This window comes from Anomalospiza imberbis, chromosome 6 (genome assembly GCF_031753505.1).
Source record: "Anomalospiza imberbis isolate Cuckoo-Finch-1a 21T00152 chromosome 6, ASM3175350v1, whole genome shotgun sequence".
In the NCBI taxonomy this organism is placed as follows: domain Eukaryota; kingdom Metazoa; phylum Chordata; class Aves; order Passeriformes; family Viduidae; genus Anomalospiza; species Anomalospiza imberbis.
Window position 1 is genome coordinate 48,394,990 of NC_089686.1, and position 21,064 is coordinate 48,416,053.

At 40.5% G+C, this 21,064-nt stretch overlaps 1 protein-coding gene across 15 annotated transcripts in view; it reads left to right on the forward strand.

The window, feature by feature from the left end:
• PTPN5 (protein tyrosine phosphatase non-receptor type 5) overlaps positions 1-15,757 on the forward strand; it is a 78,659-nt gene extending 62,902 nt beyond the window's left edge. For 14 of the 15 annotated variants that reach the window (XM_068194014.1, XM_068194008.1, XM_068194003.1 and 11 more), the window contains exons 11-14: positions 1,222-1,332; positions 7,284-7,444; positions 10,136-10,249; positions 13,919-15,757. In XM_068194014.1, coding sequence (XP_068050115.1) covers positions 1,222-1,332; positions 7,284-7,444; positions 10,136-10,249; positions 13,919-14,012 — 480 coding nt within the window. In that variant the 3' untranslated portion in view covers positions 14,013-15,757. The remainder of the gene's footprint in view (positions 1-1,221; positions 1,333-7,283; positions 7,445-10,135; positions 10,250-13,918) is intronic. The other variant, XM_068194015.1, reaches the window with a different exon arrangement.
• Positions 15,758-21,064: the final 5,307 nt, after the last annotated feature.

The window sequence follows — 21,064 nt, forward strand, 5'->3', positions numbered from 1 at the left end:
AGAGACACAGTGGGCCACACTCCCAGTGGGTTATTAACTGATGTACTGTGCAGATGGAACAACACTGATTCTCCCACACAAAAATTTTGTCTCAGTAACTTTGCAATGTACTTTTCTGTTGTTAGTCTTTCTCCTCAAGAGGAATTACGTTTGGTGGGGGAGAGAAAAATGATTCAACTTGTTTCCTTCAAGATTGTGTACAGCTGTGTAAAAGAGGAATCTTACAAGTATCATCTTTACTGAGATTTGTTGAATAGCAGATACCTGCTCCCCTCTGATAATGAAATAGCTTCTTGCATTATCACAAGGAAGCCTTTTTCTCAGACTCTGATTCATGTTATTCCTTGTCCATGAACTAATTTGTGCACTATATTGAAATGCCTGTCTCTGCCTTTGCATATTGATTAATTTAGAGAAACTGAGTACAAAACCACAGTCTTTTTTAGCCCTCCTTCCAAGGATCAGAGCACCTACAGATTTGCACTGGCTCATCTCTATTGTATCAGTATCACAAAGTAGACTTGTTTCTGTGTTTTAAAGTGTCAGGTTGTGCTGGCTGCATCTCTCACTGGTTTTTGGCAAAATCAAAGGTAGTAGTCCAATACCTCTCACAGCTACTGCTGCCTTTTAGTTCCCCATCTTTGGAAGATTCTCACTGACAATTTTAAGTGGATTTTGGTACATAATCTATTTTCCCAAGCATCCCTAGTCATGTTATTTTGTGCAAAAACATATTCAAATGATCATTTTATATTCAGAGAGCACTGAGCCATTATAAAAAATAGAAAAGCTGTATTTTGTGTTTCTACATCAGTATATATGCAGCACAGATATATTGGTAACTAGTGTATATTATACTAATCATTATTATCTCAAGAAAAAGATTAATTTTAAAACACAAGCACATTGCCACCAGTCTCTCTAATGAACCTTCAGAATGCACATCAGTTGCATAAATATAAATAAGGATGTGTGTATTTAAAAGCATTGGTTAGTAATTACTTGATTTGTGCATTTTTAATCAAGCAATCAGGCCATTATGGATGCAGCAAAAATCAGCTGAAATGTGGTCCCTGTTTAGTAAGTGAAAGCTTGTACTTATTATGGAAATGAAATTTATTCATATTCATCTATGCATGTGCTATATTCGATTTGAGAGGAGAAAAAAACCAAGCCTCCCTTGATACCTGCTTAACTGGATTTGTTTTATATTGCATGCAGAAATGCACAGAATATTGGCCAGAGGAACAGGTCACCTATGAAGGAATAGAAATCACAGTTAACAGAGTCATACAAGCAGACGATTACCGTTTGAGGCTCATCACCCTAAAGGTAAATCATTCCAATGTACTTACAGTAGCATAGCTGTCTAAACCTATAAATGCAAATGTTCAGGGGGAGCTGTGCAGAAAGCTTCTGCACAGTGTAGTGCTGGACAAATACCACTTTTCATTACTGAAGTCTCATTGTAGCTTTGCCCAGTTCACCAGTGTGAAGGTTACAGGAAAATAAGCAGTCAGAGGTTTAGGCTGCATGTGTACAGTCTGAAAGCCACCAGGCCAGTTGTAGTAGTATGGGGTTAATTGGGTGAGAAACCAGTGACTCATTCTGTGCCTTTGTCCTCTGGGTTCATTGATCATTTAGAATGAAATGTCAGCTCACAGAGAGCTTCTTACTTTGCAAGTGTAGTTTTATCATCTTGTGGATAGAAAGTTTTAGCAATTTAGTTTAGTTTTTTTAAGTACTTAGATGCTACTTAATCTAAAGTACCAGAGTCCCATTTTACAACTCTTTTCATTGCTAGGTTTTAGAATATCAAGCTACATGTTTTAGTAACAGTCTGTTTACACAAACTTCATACGTCTTTCAACTGCCAGATCTATCCCGACCTCAGTATAACATGACAATTTCTTTCCAAGCTGGAAAAACTCTCCTTTTATCCATCCAGTTTCAAGTCTCTTCAGCCATATGCTAATGGGCAAAAAGCCAGCATATGACATCCCATGTCTGGATTCAGAGTGTAGAAAGTCTGTCACTCATGCTTTTGGCAAAGGCAGCAAGGAGAAAATCACAATCCCTGACAAGTGGGAAGTGGAGAATATCTACATGTTGCAGACTTGCAGCTCATCTGGTATTGCTTTTCAGTTAGACTGGTTTTGTTTTCGGTATTAGTGGGTCAATGTCTCTTCCTTCCGTCCCTAAATGTCAGGATATGAACTGCTGAGTTCTAGAGCTGAAATAAAGATTCCATTTAAGTTACCTTTCCCTAGAGCTGTACATTTGCCTTTTAATGGCAATAGTGGAGCAGCAGATCTGAACCACGCATAGATTAAGTGACTTGGTAGTGAAAACTGGAAAAGCCATGAATTGACTTCAGTTTGCCCTTAAACACGAGTGTTCAGAAATACATGATTACTGCATGCTTTACAGAGTGGACTGTCATTTTTCTCTCCGTATAGGGGACAAGATTTGTCAGGTTTTGGGAATTCAGAAAAAGCTCAGGCTATAAGCAAGGCTTGTTATCCATTCTCAGAGAAAGCTGCCAGTGTCTAGCCACTGAGTCATGATTTCAGCTACAGAATACATGATGGTAAGACTTCAAACCATCAGTTAATCCTGCTTCCTCCTAGATGTTCCCAAGTCTTCTCAGTCTCAAGGAACCATCAATAGAGAATATTTTGTTCAAGTCAAAGCAGAAGTGTACAGAACCACAGAAGTCAGGGTTCTCCAAGCAGAAGCATAAACTTTTAACACAGCAGACAAAACTAAAGGCATCCAGAGTTCATCACTAGAACTTTGTCTGTTTTCTGTTGCTGTCAGCTAAATGATTTATGTAGTGATTCATGTTTTTCTTCAGATGACTTTTACTTTTCTCTCAGTGTTATTGGCAACATTTTTATTATAATTTTTCACAACTGAATTAGGAATTGGGTGTTCATAACTTCTGTGACTCACACATAGTCACACATTCAAAAGCAACTGTGTTTCAGAGCAGTGTTGATCATACTTACTGTAGTGAGCTTGAGTGTTATTCATGATAACTAGTTATGCTCTCTTAAACAAAGTATTTTCTCCCTAAGATAAATAACCTAAAGCCAGACTCTGTGCTATGATAGTAAGACTCTCCATTCCTGAAGTGAGCTAGACACAGCCTTAAGGATCCTATGGCTATGCTTCAGTGAGTGCCTTAAACCCAGTGTAAGATGGAACAGCATCTCAATGAAGCTGAGCCTCCTTTTGTCCAGCTCTCTTATTCCGACCCTTGTGCCCTTTAGCTGACAGCAACAGAAAACAGACAAAGTTCTAGTGATGAGTCCATGTGCTCTCACAAGTATTTGTGACTGTGTGCCAAGCCAAAGGGAGAAACCAATTGATCCATCTGAAAATTAATCCATCTCAAGAAAGGAAAACGATTTAACATGATTGGTTTTCCAATCTAGTTCACTGTGAAGCTGTGCAAAAGCTCTGTCGTCCAAAGAGAAAGTGTCATCGTAGAGCAGGACGGGAACGAGAACGGCTCCAAGTTAGAAGGCCAAGAGAATGAACTCTACATTATTTCAAATGCACCACTCCATATATAGAGAACATTGTGCGCACTAATTTCATCGGTCTTAGAGTAAAAACATCTCACACCATTGGTGTGCAGTGAATGATGCACGGTGGCAGAACATATCTATAAACAATGTGAACAACAAGATAGATTAGAGAATCATTTACATTCTTTCCCAACTGTCTCCCAGGCTCTCGCCTGGTTAGAAAACCTTCTCTTTTTCTCTCTGACTGAACTGAGAATATCCACAAGAAGAGTAGAAAATGCACAGCCACAGAGCACTCTTAGCATCCAGTGACTGCCAAGCATAGGAAGGGACTTGGGAGTATACATGACATTTCAGATTTTTGTGCCTTGCTCTTCAGAAAGAGTTATATTTGTCTTTTTTTTTCTCTTTTCAACTCAGCCAGCCATGGGTTGAAGGGAGGGTTGTGGAAGATAACAGTTCTGTTCTTGGACCTTTTGCAAACATTTACTTTGCCCTGTGCCAGCTGGCTTGTGCAATGGCTGCAAGGGTAAGGCCAGTTCCCTGGGTACCATGTTACTATTTTGCCCCTTTAGAAATCAGACAGAAGGATATCACTTTGAACACACAAAATCAGAAGCTTGCAGTGCTACTTGGCACTCCAAAAAGGAAACAGCACATTTGCTATATTCATAACCATGCTGAGACAGAGAATCAGAATTTGTGTCTCTCAAAAAGACCTGGACTGCAGCTTGATACAATTCCCATTTTCCATACTGCCTCTGAATTTCTCACCATGTCTAAGAGAAGAGTAAAATTGACAGGAGACCGATATAAGTCTGTCTGTCAGAAGAGATAGAAAAATAAGCTCCCATCTCTCTCTCTCATCTATTTATCTAGCTATCAGAGACAGAGATATGGCTCCTGGCTCTCTGTCTGTCAAATACATTATGAAAGCAATTATGTCACAAGCACAGCTCTGACTTTGCTGAATGAATCTGTCAAGAGGGAACAAACCGCCTGGAGCAGCTCTTGGCACTAAAAGAGCAAAATACTTTGTGGGGGGAGGAAGTTTTTGGTGGTTTGGGTTTTTTTTTTTCCTTTTTTTTTGTTTGGGTTTTTTTTTGTTTGGAGGTTTGTTTGTTTGTTTGTTTTTGGGTTTTTTTGTTTTGATTTTGGTTTTTTTTTTTTTTGGTAAGGCAGTTTACTGAAGTGCAGTCATGATATTTGAAGTCCAGATTTCTGTGTTGTGTGGCTTCCCATTTGGATTTCTGTTCCATTTAGCATTCACTTAATGGTTGGGTTTGATGGGACCACTGGAGATCATTTGGTCCAACCTGCCTGCTACAGCAAGTTCCCCTAAAGCAGGTTGCATGTGCTTGTGTCCAGGTGAGTCTTGAATATCCCAGAGAAAAAGACTCCACAAATTCTCTGGGCAGCCTGTTTCAGTGCTGTGTCACCCTCAAAAAATGTTTCCTCATATTCAGATGGAACTTTGTGTTTCAGTTTGTGCCCCTTGTCCTGTAGCCAAGCACTACTGAAAAGAGCCTTGACCCATCTTCTTGACACCCTTCCTTCAGATACTTACAGATTTTGATAAGGTCCCCTCTCAGTTGTCTCTCCTCCGAGCTAAGCAGGCCCTGCTCCCTCTAAGTGAGGTGCTCCAGTGCCCTAATCATCTTCATGGTTCTCCACTGGACCCTCTCCAGTAAAGCCTTGTCTCTCTTGAGCTGGGGAGTCCAGAACTGGACACAGCACTCCAGGTGAGTGGAATGCCCCCTCTCTAGGGCTGAGTAGAGAGGCAGGATCACCGCTCACAACCTGACGACTCTGCTTTTCTTAATGCACCATGGGATACCTTTGGCCTCCTTGGCCACAAGGGCACTGCTGACTCATGGGCAGCTTGTTATCCACCAGGTCCTTCTCCACAAGGCTGGTTTCCAGCTGTCATCCCCCACACTGTACTGGTACCTGGTGTTAGTCTTCACGTGCAGGACTCTGCACTTGCCTGTGTTAAACTTGATCAGTTCCTCTCTGTCCAACTCTCCAGCCTGTCCAGGTCTCATGGAAGGGCAGCACAGCTTTCTGGTGTGTCAGACACTCCTCCTAGTTTTGTATCATCACCAAGAAAAGTGCTGAAGTGCTCTGACTCTTCATTCAGGTCATTGATGAGTAAATAGAACAGTGCTGAAGCCAGTACTGATCTCAGGGGAAGGCCACTGGCTATGGGCCTTCAACTGGACTCTCTGCTGCAGATCACAGCCCTTTGAACCCATTCAGCCAGTTCTCAATACATCTCACTGTCCACTCATCTAACCTATGCTTCCTGAGCTTACCTCATGAGGAGGTTATGGGAGGCAGGATCAAAAGCTCTGCTGAAGATATGATAGACAATATTCCTGCTCTCCCATCATCCACCCAGCCAGTCATACCTTCACAGAAACCTTTCAGATTGGTCAAGCGTGATTTCCCCCTGGAAAATCCATGTCAAATACTCCAGATAACCTTATTTTCCTCCACATGTTTAGAGGTGATATGCAGGGTGAACTATTTAATTGCCTTTTTAGGGATGGAACTGAGGCTGACTGGTGTGTAGACCCCTGGGTCCTCCCTCTTGCCATCTTTTTGAAGATTGGAGTGGCATTGGCTTTCCTTCAGTCTTCAGGCACCTCTCCTTTTCTCCATGATCTTTCCAAGATGATGGAGAGTGACTTAGCAGTAACATCTGCCCGCTCCCTCAGCACTCATGGGTAGATCCCATTGGGGCCCATGGATTTCTGGGTTTCAGGTTTACCTAAATGCTTTCTAACCTAGTGCTCATCAACCAAAGGAAAGTTGTCTTTTTCTCCAGAATTTCTTGCCTTCAAGGTCTGGGATTCCTGAGGGCCAGCATTGGCAATGAAGACTGAAACAAAGAAGGCATTCAGTAACTCTGCCTTCTCTGTATCCTCCAGGATATCCTCTCTATCTAACCACCAGGGCTCCTACTTCATTCAGCAGTGGGCCTACATTTTCCCTGCTCTTCCTTTTGCTACTGATGCAACTGAAGAAACCTTCTTGTTGTCCTTGACATCCCTTGCCAGATTTAATTCCAAATGGGCCTTTCACCTTTCTTGTCACATCCCTGCGTACTTTGACAACATTCCTATATTCCTCCCAAGTGCCATGTCCCTTTTTCCATATTCCATAAATTTCCTTCTTGTGTTGTTTTTTGGGATTTTTTTCCCCAGAAGTTTCTTGCTCATCCATGCATGCCTCCTGCCTTCTTTGCATGATTTCTTACCCAGAGGTATGCACTGAAATTGAGCTTAGAGGAAGTGATGCTTGACTATTAACAATCCGTCTTGGATTCCCTGTCTTCTAGGGCCCTAACTCAAGGAATTCCTGCAATTAAGTCCTTGAAGGAATCAAAGTTAAGTTTTCCAAAGTTCAGGCTTGTAATCCTACTTACTGCCCTTGCTCCTTCCATGTAGGATCCTCCAACATCTCTTGGTCACTGCAGCCAAGGCTGCCCCCAACCTTCACATGCCCAAATATGTACTTATTACAAGGTCACCTCTCCTCGTTGGCTCTTCCAACACCTGTGTCAAAAAGATCTCATCAGTGCTCTGCAGCAATCTCCTGGACTGTGTGTGCCCAGCCTTCTTGTGTTTCCAGCAGATTGATTTAATCTTCTCAGTCGTAAAGGGAAGGCCGTGTTTCAGCATCAATTTTACAATGAGAAGTTCTTGTAAAACTTTTGTGGTGTTTGTGTTAACTGGATTGCAGAAAGGAGAAGAAGTCAGAAACCTGAAACATTACTGGTACACGTCTTGGCCAGACCAGAAGACACCAGACCAGGCCCCTCCTCTGTTACAGCTAGTACTGGAAGTGGAAGAGGCCATGCAGAGTGCAGAGGAGAAGAATGCCCCAGTGATTGTTCACTGCAGGTACATAAATGTTGTGTCTGAATTCCAAGGGCTTCTTCACATACAGTGACACAGTGCAGAGACTGCCACAAGGCCATCAAGTCACCAAGTCACATGTGTGAAATGTTGCCCAACTGCTTCCGAAATGTGCTTGGAACTTCAAAGTTTTAATGACAATGGTTTTTCTATTACCAAATGTTGCATTAAGATACAGGCTGAGTTAAACATAGAAGCTGGCAGTAGCTCAGTTATTTGTAAGAATAATTTCATTTAATTTGCCTTACCAGTAATATATGCCTTTAATTATCTTTGAAGGGCCAGGTTAGCAAAGATTAGCATACGTTAGGTGAAATTGAGTAGGAAAACACATGCAAGCACACAAATAACAGCATTAAATTTTAAGCATCAAACTCCCCTGTTTTGTAGATTCCTTCTTTGCTTTTTTTTTTAATAAATCATTATTAGACCAAAGGCAATAATTTAAATATAACACATCAATGAAAGAGTGACAAAGCTGGTTACAGCAAGTGCTAATCAATAGTCAGAAAATGTATGCAATTGATAGTAAAACTGAAATATCACTAAGAATCCCTGACAAAGATGAAAATTTCTTATATGGAAGGAGCAAATTTTTTACAGTGATTTAATGCCTGATGAAAAAGCTGTAATTATCAATCAGAGCAGAATAAAAATAGATGAGGATAGATACTTCTCTTCTGTCCTCAGAAAGAAGTGGGATGATGTACTTATCATTTGTAGACGTGATAACTATGTACTTTTGCACTGCTATCTAGGGAGCATGTTAAGCATCAGCAACCACTACTAAATCAGATATGCTAGTTGATTTTCATCCAAGAGTATTTTTAAAAAGTTGTTTAATGCATTCTAAACCATTAAAGTTTAGTATAGATGAATTACACTTCTTGGAAAATCGGAGAAGTTCCAGAGGTCTAAAAGGAAGCCCTGTTTTGCCAATGTTTAGGAAGGTTACATGTGATTACTTGTAATCTAAAAACTACAGTCTGTTCTCAAAACAGTTGTTCCAGGTAAATAGCAGAAAGCCTGCTTGGCTTTCTTGCCAGGGTAATCTTCCATCATTTCAATAACATAAATTTTGCCAAATTTATTTTTGTATGGAATATTGCTTAATTTTGCATAATGTTTTCTAGGAAACAGCAGATGGTTGCTCTCCCAAAGCCATAGTAAATGGGTATTATACAATGAGAATGTTTTTAAAGAGCCTCTTGGCAGGAATGGTTGGTAGCCTGGTGTCATCATAGATCCGACTGTGAACTAATATGGAGTAATCACTATTAAAATGCTCGTGTGATGCTACATGTTCAGTTTTTCTGCCTGTGTTTTAAAGCAGATGTGGAAGAACTTGGGAGAGTTCAGATGAAAATAGGAAATGGTTTGTAAGGAGGTCCTCTTTGTCTATGGAAATTTGTGACTCTCTAGGAGCTCCTTGAAGAACTACAGTATCTGCTGCTGGTTCCCATGCCATTGTTACCTTGCATATTTGTTCTGTCCGCATGTATGGTGTCATCCCCATGACACTGTAATAATCTGGGGAGAAATGGGGTGGTTTTATTTGAAAAAAAATACTAAGAGACAAGGAGAAAGGATTATAACATGTTCTATGTGGATAATGTGACACCCAATGCTGTCTCAGCCACTGAGAGACATGCAGCTTGTCCTGGGACAAGGGCTGCTTCCTTTATCTAAAAATGAGTGTTGTTCCCTCCCTTTGCAAAACACTGAGGTGACTGGACAGTAAACAGTATAAGGAGCTGTGTGCTGTGGTCTGTTTGGTTATGTTCAAGCAGAAGACAAAGGACTTTTGGACAGCTGTGAACCGTGAACTCTAATATTGCTTGAATGTTTCTTGACACTGGTTTTGCATTACGATTTTCTCGCAATGTAAATGAAAGCAGGATTTCCTGTAGTTGTGTCAAGTAATTATTCCTAAGTATGCTCACTTAATTATTTCATGCACAAGAAGTGCTTCCAGCATTTGCTGGTAGTTTGTTAGGTGATGAGAAGAATTCACAGCTTCTCTAGCACTGTGCCTTTGAAAATAAACTCAGTTCTGGTCATTAACTAAGGACTGTATCAGATACAAAAGAGTTCAGGAAATTTTTAAGAAATTTTTTGATAGTGAATTTGTTGTATTCTGCTCTAATTCAAATTACTAGATTGCAGATCTGATCAGAAAATGGCATCACACTTACTATACTGCTGTTAGCTCTAATTAGTTAAGCAAGAGTTGGGTTTTTTTTTTTACTCTACCTGTGAATGAAAATAGCTTCAAAGAAGCTGTTAAAATCGAGAATTTCAAAGCAACGTTTTCCTTCAAAGCAATGCTTACTGTCAAATCAAATCTTACTAAGAAATACAGAAGCATTTTTACAATGGTTCAGTGAGAGGTTCAACAACATATTTGGTCAATGAGTCTCCAGTAGTCCATTTTTAGCACTGTATCTGCAATGTTCACCCTTTTGCTGTAAGTGGCTCACACTTAATCATGTCAACCAGTGAAGTTGGTATCTTCTCCTAGTTATGGCTTTCCATCTGGAAGCACCCAGCTGGCAAAGGTCGGAGGGACAAAAGGGATGATGGGGTCTGTACTGGTTTAGTGGCAGTCGTTTGACAGAAAAGTTCCAAAATCCTTCTGACATCTCCACTGCCTCTCTCTGCTCTTCCCTTCCTTAGTGCAGGCATCGGGAGGACTGGCTGCTTTATTGCCACAAGTGTCTGCTGTAAACAGCTGAAGAACGAGGGCATAGTTGACATTTTGCGAACAGCCTGCCAGTTACGGTTAGACAGGTAAGAAAGCCTGCTTCTTTTCCAGAAAAGTAAAAAGCAAAAATAGTAATAGTTCCCCTTATTTAAGGAGAAGCAAATAAGGAGAGGGGAAGAACAAACTTAAGTGGAGGCCAAGAGAGAACGTTCCTCTGACTTGTAATCTTTGCCTGAGCAGTAAACCTTAATGAACAGCCCTAGAGCTGATTTAGGTTCACGGCTGGCATCAAAGTCTGCACAGCTGTCCATCTCCATGAAGCAAGGGAGCAACCTTTTACCAGCTGAAGAGTTGGCCCCATGTGTTCATACAGAAGCAAAGGCTCAAAGGTCTGCTCTACTTAAGTTCAGAGCCACAGATCATCACTTTCTTCCCAGAAGGAGTAATGAAAATTTATCTCATATACCAGAGCTGTGAGAGAGATGTTGCCTGGGGAAGGAGAGTGCACAACCTGGAGTGTTTGCAGACATATGAAAGGATCTGTAAAAATCTCCACAAATTCAATGGTTTTCAGTTAAGCACTTCTTAACACACCACCTTGAGTTTGATTATGAAGTAAACAGACTTGAATTTTGTACCAGAGATGTTATTTTTCCTCTCCCACTGGTTTCAAGTGCCATCAAAACATGTCTCAGTGCTCTCTCTAATGATAATGATAAATGTAGTCGGGGGAAGAGATGTCACGAAAAACATACCAAAGATTTTTCTGAGGGAAAAAAAAGAACCTCAACCCCACGCTGAACTTTATTTCAGAGAAGAAATTATGCTCAGTGGGAGGCAAAAAATGAAATGCTTGCTGCCCTGCTGAGGCTCTGATAGACAGGGACCTGCAGGGGCTTAGAGATTTGGCTGTTTCAGTGGATTTTAGCCCAGACGGGGGAAGGCTTCTTGAGCAAAAGAAAACCAGATTATGAATAGTGAGTGCTGATTATCCATGGTCCAGTTAAATATCTGTCTGGATGTGTAATATCTTGTCTCTGTGACTAATGTTACACAGGAAAATTGCCACACAAATGCAGGCTGAAGGCTCCTGCTTACAAATGTGTGTGATACAGCAGGCCAACTGCAAATACTAGCTTTGAAGGGAGAGGGGAACTGGCAGTCTCTTTAAGACTCTGAAAAAGGAAAATCATACTTAAAGGACACCATAGGGGAAAAGGAAGACTGCAGGAGCCTCTGTAGCTGCCATGTAACTCTCAGGAGTGGGATGGAATAGATAAAAGCCATTTAAATGTCATGGGGTAAAATATTCAAGATGGAAAGCAGATCACCCTCCTTCCTACAGAAAAGCATGATTTCTTCAAGGACTGAAAAATAGGGCTTGTAGTCTCTTGGAAGTCATGCTGCCACCCACTCTCATTTTCACTAACTCCCCCCAAAATCTCCAGGAGACTTCAAAAGTAGCATGAGATGTTGAGAGAGTGTCCAAACAGCTATAAGAGGGAAGGCTGTGTCTCCTCCTCTTGCCTGATGATTACTGTCGAGGATGGTAAGGAGTCACCAGGGACTTAGGGAAAGAAGGCTGAATGCAGGCCAGAGTAGATGTCTGAAGGAATGCATCTCCCTGCTTTACACAGAAGTCGAAAGGTTGGCATTAGCCCTGAGAACCACCTTTGAGAGAACAAAGGGTTTTTTCCCTTCATTCCCTCACAAATCCCTTGGAAAAGTTCTGTGCACTGGGATTTGCATCATTGGCCAACAGATGGTCCTAAAATAACCTAGTATGACTAAGGAGAGGAAGTAATCATTCCTGCATCCTTCCCACAGTGCTGAGAGACATTTGCTGCCATTACCCACAATGCAACTCAGATTTCAAAGGTTTCTGTGGCAAATAGGGGTGAAAACATAATTCTGTGCCAAAGCCTGGACAGCAAGCACATGTCATGGTGTGCATATGTGTGGCAAGGGAGGAAGCCACCACATAGCAGGAAACTGGATAAAAAGGAAAATAATTTCCTGTGGTCTGAATCTCAATGGACACCCTGGTGCTTCTGCTGCTACAACTTCAGGGTGCAACCCCACTGTTAATGAAACTTCTTGGGGAGAAATTGTCAGATATGACTAATGTTCCTTGTGTGTCACAGTCTGACATGGATATATTTCAGTGCTGTGTGGAGCACAGAAGGACTCAGAAACGCATCAACTGTGAGCTTGTATTAAGGAGAGCAGATGGGGAGGAGATGCTCAGCTAGGAAATATATATATATTTTTTTTAGAAACACAGTGTGTGTTTCTCACCTTTGCTAGATGATGAGATGTTAGAGAATAGGTCCCTGCCCATCCCTGCTCATTGTTCAATGTTATTTCAAGCATCTGCTTAACAAAATAAGTGTGAGGGGCTGAAGGACAAGGTTGTCTTTCCTGCTCATCTCCTCCTTACTGGTATGGCTGCTGTGTGACCCATAATGGTTAAATTGGACCCCATAGAAAAGGGCCGTCCCCAAGGAGAGTGCTAGAAGTCTGCTGCCCATTTGACTTAGAGGAAGCAACTTTTCATTAATGTCCTCTGCTGAGGTTTCTAAGGGAATGCACCACGTGTGCTCTTCCTCAGACTGACACAGTCTGGTTGGCTCCAGTCACCTGTGGGTTCCCATGTTCCTCAACTCCACTTGTCATTTCAGCCTCCTTTGGCACCGCGCTGCTGGGATCCGTGCACCAGCACCAGTGCTGGGACAATTCTGCATACACTTTCTGTGAGCTTCAGACACAAGTTCTAATTATCTTCATAATGGATTGTCAAGAGATCATATCACCTTTGATGGAGTACTCTTAGCAAAATTTCAAATGTTAGTAGAATCTGCTTAAAAAGAGCAACTTCATTCTGATTGGTTTTGTTCATTTCTGTCTGCCCCTGTAGTCCTTATATGTTGGTTAATATGCTACTTGCAGAAATATACACACATGCAAAATAAAACTACTTTTGCTCCTCCTTGCATTTCCTTTCAGGTTTTCAATTTTAAAGAGAACTGTAAAAGCTGAAAAATAAGCTGTACCAAAGCAGGTTACTGTGCTGAGGGATATTTTGCTATCCGGGTGTGCATAGCAGTCAACTCAGTTACAAACTGCGTTGTCCTTTCTAAAGTAACATTGTGTGCTCCAAAATCCTGATGGCCATCCCTAGTTCTCTGGCTAACTTGCCAAAAGCTTGTTGTGGAGTGGCACAGAGGAAAGAATCCTCATTGCAGAATGGGAAAATTGCATCAGTTGTCTGGGCTGGTGTGGCTTAGCCTGGCCTGGCCCTCTTTGGTCCCAAATTCAGTCCCTAGTGCAGCTGTGAAGTCTTGGATAAGCTGCTTCCCCTAATTATTCCCCTGCTCCCATCTATCTCTCTAGGGCTTTGGGGTGGGAATTACTTTTCACAGAAGGGTTCTTGGAATACAGGTGCTCAGGTAAGATAAGAGTAAATTATGATGGTGATGCTTTCCTGGAGGACAGCCTCTGCCAAGGAAAATGAATGTAAAACCTGTTCCTGGTCTTACTGCCTTCTGTTCCTTGCTCAGCAGACTCTTTCAAAATGGAACTCGAGATCAGACTTGAAGCTGATTACAATCAAAGGGCACCTCTCACTCATTTCAGAAAGCTTTGGAATGGACCTTTGGTGTGGAGCACAAGCTTCATGTTAGTTGTGCTATTTTCTCATGTGTTTGCAAGTAATAAGACTGCTGTTTCCCTCCCCTTTTTTTCTTGCCTTTCAGGGGAGGAATGATCCAGACTTGTGAACAGTATCAATTTGTGCATCATGTCATGAGCTTGTACGGAAAGCAGCTTTCTAGAGCAGCAGAAGAATAAGTGTTCATGATATTCCTAAAGGCTAAAGCCAGGAGAACTTTTGACTGCGCTCAGATATATTTCAGATCTGATAAGAGACACATGGTAACCTGGCTGTCTTAGCTGGAAAGATATTATTTTACTTTGATATTGCTTTTATGCTCTTGTTTGCATTGACATTAAAGAGCTGAGGTACGCCTTGTCTTAAACATATGTGACAGGACGTAATCTTCACCAAAAAAGGCTTATTTATACTGTAAATAATAATAGTAGCTTCATTTGTTACAAAAGCAAGAAAAAAATCCAGAAAAAAATCCACTGTCTTCAGTTTGTTCTTTTTTAAAAGGTCATTGCTAATATATCCAAATACAGTGTGAAATTTTTTGAATTGTCATGCTGAAATGTGCCGTACATTGACTAAGCTTGAAAGTAAATTTTTGCCTCTTTCTGATTGTTTTTACATATAAAATTACCGAATACTGTGTGTATCGTAAACCTTCTGAGCCTCTGCATTGAAAGACTCAAGTAGATTTGCATTGAAATGATGTTTCACACATCATGTTTGCTTGTTTATTTTTTCTAAAGCAGTCCACTACCAGTATTATCAGAACTAAGGGGGAAACAAGATTTGAATGACATGAGTCAAATTCTTGCCTCAAATTCTTACCAGCAGTGTACCCCAGTATCATCATAATGGGGTGAATCTGAGTAGACATTAATCTGAACATAAATGCTTCCTGCTTTACCTTTTCTTTGTCAATATTTGGGCATCTTAGTCATCTGGCAAACCGATTGTATTTCTGCAAATAGTTTCTATTTTTACATAGAACAGAATTTCTCCTGAAATCTGAGATTCAAAATCAGGTGAGGATTTTTTTTAGTTAATCTTTATTAAAAATGTAGTAATAAAAATCACTTTTATTCTATGAATTTATACTTGTTTCAAAGCTTTGAGGGTAACTGTGTGTCCAGTGCCTATTAAAATTAATGCAAATCCTAAAGGCAGCTTAAAAAAAAAAATCAGTGTGAACTTGTTTGCTGCTTTGTGATAAATTTTCTCTCAAACCAAATTAAGACAATAATTAGCCCATTCTAACCACTGGTCCAGGCAACAGTGTTTCCTTTCCAATAATACAGACTGCTGCCTGTGCTTTTTGGTTTAGACTTCAGTCGGGCTGGGAAGATTGTGAGGTGAGCACACATTTTAGTGCTTCACTGGGCAGAGAAAAATGGAGGTATGCAGGATCCTTAACATGAAAGATGAGTGTTTTGTGACTAGAAGCTCTGATGACCTACTAAAAATATATTTACTTCTCTTTATTTGTAACAATAACTAAAACCCACTGCTTCTGTTAGTGCAGAAGATTCTGCGAATTTACTGCACTTCCTAATCAGGAGAAGGTAAAGCAGCTCTCAGAACAATAAGAGCTGATCCTGCTCCCACTGATGTTTTGCCATTGACATCAGCAGGTGCAGGGTAAGGCCTGAAATGTTACGCCTACAACTTCATCACTGTGGGGAAAAAGTTTCCCAATATTTCAGTACATATCTTTGTGTTTATTCTGTATCCATGAACCTGTAAAAATCCTGTCTGCAGGGTTTGCATGAATGTGTGGCAAAATGTGTTATCTTTAAACCACTTGATTTTATTGCTGTATTTAAAATATTTCCTTCAGTGAGACGCTAGAAGAAAGAACTGGCATTCTTTTTTAAAATACTGGTGATAGTCATTAAAGAGAGCAATAAACTTAAGCTTTTGAGCATAACATGACTGTTAGTTTTATGTAAGTCTTGATAGCTATATTCTCTGTGCTACCAGCTTCTTTGAAGGGGTAACACTATTCCATCTAAGCACTCCTTAAAAATATCAAAATAACTACTGATATTCTGGTTAATATTGAAAGTGGAACTCCCTATAAATATTTTTCAGCTTTTCAGTGCCCTTCCATGTCAAAACTGACTCAGTGAATAAAACTACTTGCTCTGTCATCAGCTTCCCATGCATCTGCTAAAGAATGCTTGTTGGTTGGAGAGCAGTGTGCATATAGGAGGTAAGTTCAACATACAAGTTGCCTCCTGCACAAGGAGATTTTCTCAAGGACAATAACTTTATGGCAAGCAAGATACTGACCTTGAGGTCCTTGCACAGATCCTCAGCAGGTGTTAGTTGGCAGTGCTTCACTGACTTGAGTAGAAGTGAATAATTTACAACAATGAAGGAAATCTGGCCTGCTGTCCACTCCTATTCTACATGTGTGGAACGTCCTGAGAGTGTGGTTGTTGATAAAATCAGGTTCTTTGGCATCAATTCACTGCTATCAAGCACATATCAGCCTCATTGCATGCTCTGGTGATGAGGGCTGCACTGCTGCCACCTCATACCAGACAAGAGCAATACTATTTGGTCAGGATCAAAATATGCAAATGCCTCTTAAAGTGTTATTTTGTCTAACAGATTTGGAGCTAATCCTCCTATTTATTCTCTGGCCTTATCATAATCAACAGATTTCTGTCTCTTTTTTTCTTTACTTTTTTTTTTTTTTAATAGAATTTAAGATCTGAAGGACCTTTTATCAGCTGTTCTGATCTCTTCTGGCAACAGAGGTAGTCTTAAGAAGTGCTTAAGATTAGCAGAAAGGAGCTCTGGCCATGTGCAAGCACTTGAGATGAATGGGACTGCTGCTTCTGTAATCAGTGTGTTTGAAACTGAGCTGACAATAGGAGCTAAGCTATGTCTCTGGCTAGTCTTTTTACTCTTTCTCTATTAAATGAAGATTCCAGGCATACTTTATCCACTCTCTCATGCTCAATGCCCAGGACTCTTTGTACCAGAGACCACAGCATTAGTACCTACAACACAGTTGTTTCCCAGAGGACTGAACTCCTCTCTTCAGGTGGGTAAGAATATAACAAACATGAGATTATTTTATTTAGAACCACCTCTAGTGTCTTCTGTTTGATAAGCTTTTTTCACACTTTAAACAGGGCAGAGCCTAGCTCAGTGCCTTGGTTGTTCGATGGTCAGTTGGTCACCATGCTTAGGCAGTTTTATCCTGTTTCTCTTTCTGTCACAGTAACAGACTAATGGCACATTCTGTTCTCATGCAGGTAGTCTGAGATCAGCAGATGCTGAAGATTGCACAGAAACTAAGATTGCACTTAAATGTAAGGGCTGTCCCCAGATAAAGCACAACTCGCTCTCTGAAGGATCAAGATAAAGATGACTTGGTCAAATTATTCTTAAATGTCAACTACCTAGTAGTCATGTAGGGAAGAGAACTGCATTTCTTCCAAGACTTTCAAAAGTATCTATTTATTCTGGACTTTTCTTCTATAATTAGTCTACAATGGAAAAATCCTAGCATGTGAATTTGCAGTTGCAAAATGGACTTGAGAAAGAAGACAGGACAAAACAGGACCTTAGTTTCTATCACTTTCCTGCTGTCTCTTCAGTAGAGGAATCATGCAGCTTGCACATAGATGGTCATGCCTTGTAGATTTGCTATGGAGAAAAAAACAAAACACTTCTTCTGGAGTCCCTGGAGAAAACCTTTTTTCTTCTGCCAGGTCTGTAGATGAGTATTTCCTGGTGTCTGGAAGAGTGACTGTCACCTTAGGATAAAGTAGGGCAGCTCAGGGAAGCTTTTTCCCCTGCAAGTTAAAAAAAAGTCTCCATTCAAAAGCACAGAAATATGTGAATGAAAGCAGCATTTGCAGCTTTGTACATAAGGTACAAGCAGTCAAATATCTGCAGGCAACACAAGCGTTGATTTCTAGTACCTCAACATGAATTTTACATATTCACAAAGAAGTTAATTTCTTTGATTACATGCAAGGAAAGAGAAGAATCCAGTCTCATTTGAGCACCGATAGAGATTGGGCTCCAACACCTGAATATAACAGATGCTACACTCTTGTGGCGTGGTGTGAAAGTTACAGAAGGGGTTATGATTAGACCTGCCCAAGCTTTTGGGCCATGTAATACCCAGCAGGGCAGCAGTGTCAGGTTCACTCAGATGATAGCAAAGCTGAATGAAGAGGGAGACTGAATTACTCAGAATTAAAAGCCATATTGGCACCAGTGCTAGCAATATGGCTCTGAACATTTGAGAACATAAACCTTAAACAGTCTGGCAAAGGACTTGGGTATTGCAATTCCTGGCCCTTTCTCTCTGCTGGACCATGCTACTCAACTTTTGTTCCCTCTTGGTTCTTATCTGCCTGTTGCTGCTTATGCTTTAAATAGAATTAAATAAGTCATTTTATTGCACTACTTTTAACCCATTATGTTGGTAGCTAGTCTTTTCCAGAAATCATCTCTTTCCTTGGAGCCTGTCTTACTAGACACCCTTCAGAGGGCTCAACCTCTTCTGCATAGAGCTTCATCCCAGAATTTTGGGGGTATAAATCTGCAGTTATATGCATCTTACTAATGGCATTTCTCCACTGAGAAACAATTGTGTCTGCCTGAGTTAAAGCTTTTAATTAGTCTGACCTCAACTCCCCTATTTCCAGTTCCAGGTGCAACTTTCCTCTGAAAAGCCAAAGGCAACATTTTCCATCGATCATATGGGGGAAATCCTGCATAGATCTCCTTTGCATGTTTAGCTTGTTTGCCTCTGAAGTGGACACAAGGACGCATGTCGGGAATTAAGTCAAAACAGGTAATGCACAATGGAAACCTCCTCTTGTAAATTAGCTTTGACTCCTTCTATCTGAAAAGAAAGAAAGAAAGCCGCCATGTGTGATTGGTTTTACCACATCCACTGTTGTCTTCTCAGTTTTTAGGATGTTGTGAGGAATACAGAAAGGGAGCACTCAAGCCGCACAAAGGCCAGGGTGTCAGTTTGGATAGGTGGGAGGAATTGGATTATGTTGGCAATATTTTGGTTTTTGTTGGGGAAAACACAACTTTCAGTCCAGAAAGCAGGTTTCTCTGTAGCTAAGTTGGGCTCTTGTCCCTGAAGTAGAATACTGAAGACATAAGTGAAGGTTGGTTTCTTCATTCATTTATTAAACAAGCAATAAATAACACCTTATCTACTTCATGACGTGGTCAGCCCCATTTCCACACGCTTCTGATTTGATCTGTGTTAACAGAACACGAGCTTCCAGACAAGCAAGCACAGAGTGTCTGCCTTGCTGGATTCCTTCTCTAGCCTGTGAAACAGCATATGTTTGTTTTGGCTGTCTGAATGTGGTATTTTTTGCTCACTGGAAAAGCTGACAGTGTTTCAGCCTCTGCACTGTTTTTTCTTGGTTTTTGTTTAACCTTCCTCTTTCTTTCCTAGACTAGCAGAAATCATGTAAAAATCATCAGGAAAAGGTGGTATATTCCTGGAGGAGGATGGAAGGCTGGGGTGTCCATTGCTTTTTCCTGAGTTTACCCATAGATTTATTCCCATCAGCCTGTGGAAGCTGGCTAGATTTTTATGTTCTTTGGTTTTCTCAGTTCCTGTGTTTTGCAGAGCATAACCCAAGTGCCTCCTGCACTAGACTCCCTTTTAAACTGAATTTAACGTAAATATGGAGAAGACAATTCTGTTCCAAACAGAAATCAAGTGAGGTCAATTAAGCAGTTTATTGCCACTGTACCTTGTTAAGCTTTTGTTGCAAGCAAGATAGGTGGTTTGTGTCCTGCAGAATGGATTTGTCTTATCCACCTAAAACCTCATCTATCTCCTGCACTATGTCAGCAATGCTGTGGTCAACACAAGTGAAGTTTAAAAAAGCTGAATACAATGAGCTCTGTAAATAAAGTACCCTTCCCATTGGGAATGCAGTCGTCCATATGAAGAAGTGTGGCAGAATTTTAGATTTATTAAGGAATAGAAGAAAGCTGATTAAAGAATGGTCTCCAATGTGAAGTTGTGAACTGCTTTTCTAAAGCACAGAGTCCCTGCTTGAGTAACTGAATGAACTGGCTGGACTTGGAAATGAGAGAAAGTGCTGCATATATAATTTTAAAATAAAAAAAGCCAAAGCCTGGAGGTGTGAAAGCAGCACTGGGAACAACTTAAACATCAAAGAAGGATTTTTTTAATGTTTAACTGTTCGAAAACTGGACTCACATATTTTTGTTTTAGCATGAAAAAAACCCTGTTAAATTATTTTAAATTAGACTGCCTTTGATCAAAGTTTTGAAATGGTGTCAAAATCAATCATAAGAAAATCTGGGATTGGGGAGGTAATGTTTATTTTAAATAAAAAGGGGTTTTTTTGACCTACAGAAGGTTTATTCCTTTTAGCATCATACTTAAAGTTTTATCACCCTGTTATTCCAAGAATGAGAAAGTGCTGAAGCCAGTGTAAAGGATGTAACAACACAGCCCACAAGAGGCCAGTATGTATTTAAGTTTTGAACTATTCAAAGCTGTATTTTTCCAGTGTAAAAGGACCCAGGCATCTTACTAGGAATGCAACAAGCTACACAACCTCATGTGAGCTGAGGGACACAGAAAGGTCAGTAATGATCATGAAAATTCATGTGGTAGGAATGATGGGGACCTTATAAGCTGGGATAAAAAGGTAACATTTACATTACAATAAACATATATTTATATATATTCTCAAGAATGTCATAATTCTTTGTGTTCTGTGGCTGTGGTCAGGCAGGGTGGAAATTGGCTGTGTAAGTCCAATACCTTTAGACTCATATCTGCTTTGTTTTTCCTTTCCTTCCCTTACAAAGAAAGAAACTTTGTATAGTATCACTCCAAAGTGTAACCAATTTTCACCTTCAAAAAAATCTGTGGCCAAGGATGAAAATTTTGATCAAGCAATAGAAATTTAAGTAAAGGGAATTGCATTTTTGAGGTGAAAGGAGGAACTGTAAAGGTGATTGGATAACTTTTAAGCCATGTCACTGTAGCTTTTGTAGGATTTGAAAATCCAAATCTGAAGACATGCAGAGCAGTGGACCAGTGAGCCAAGCAGCATCCTATATCCCTTCTCATTTTAGCACTGGGTGCTGCTGCTGTGGATTTGGCTCACGGTGGCTGAGGGGCAAATCCACAACATTCTTTTCAAGGGCATCTGGGGGTAGGGTAATATCTCTTGTCTTCCTAACCACA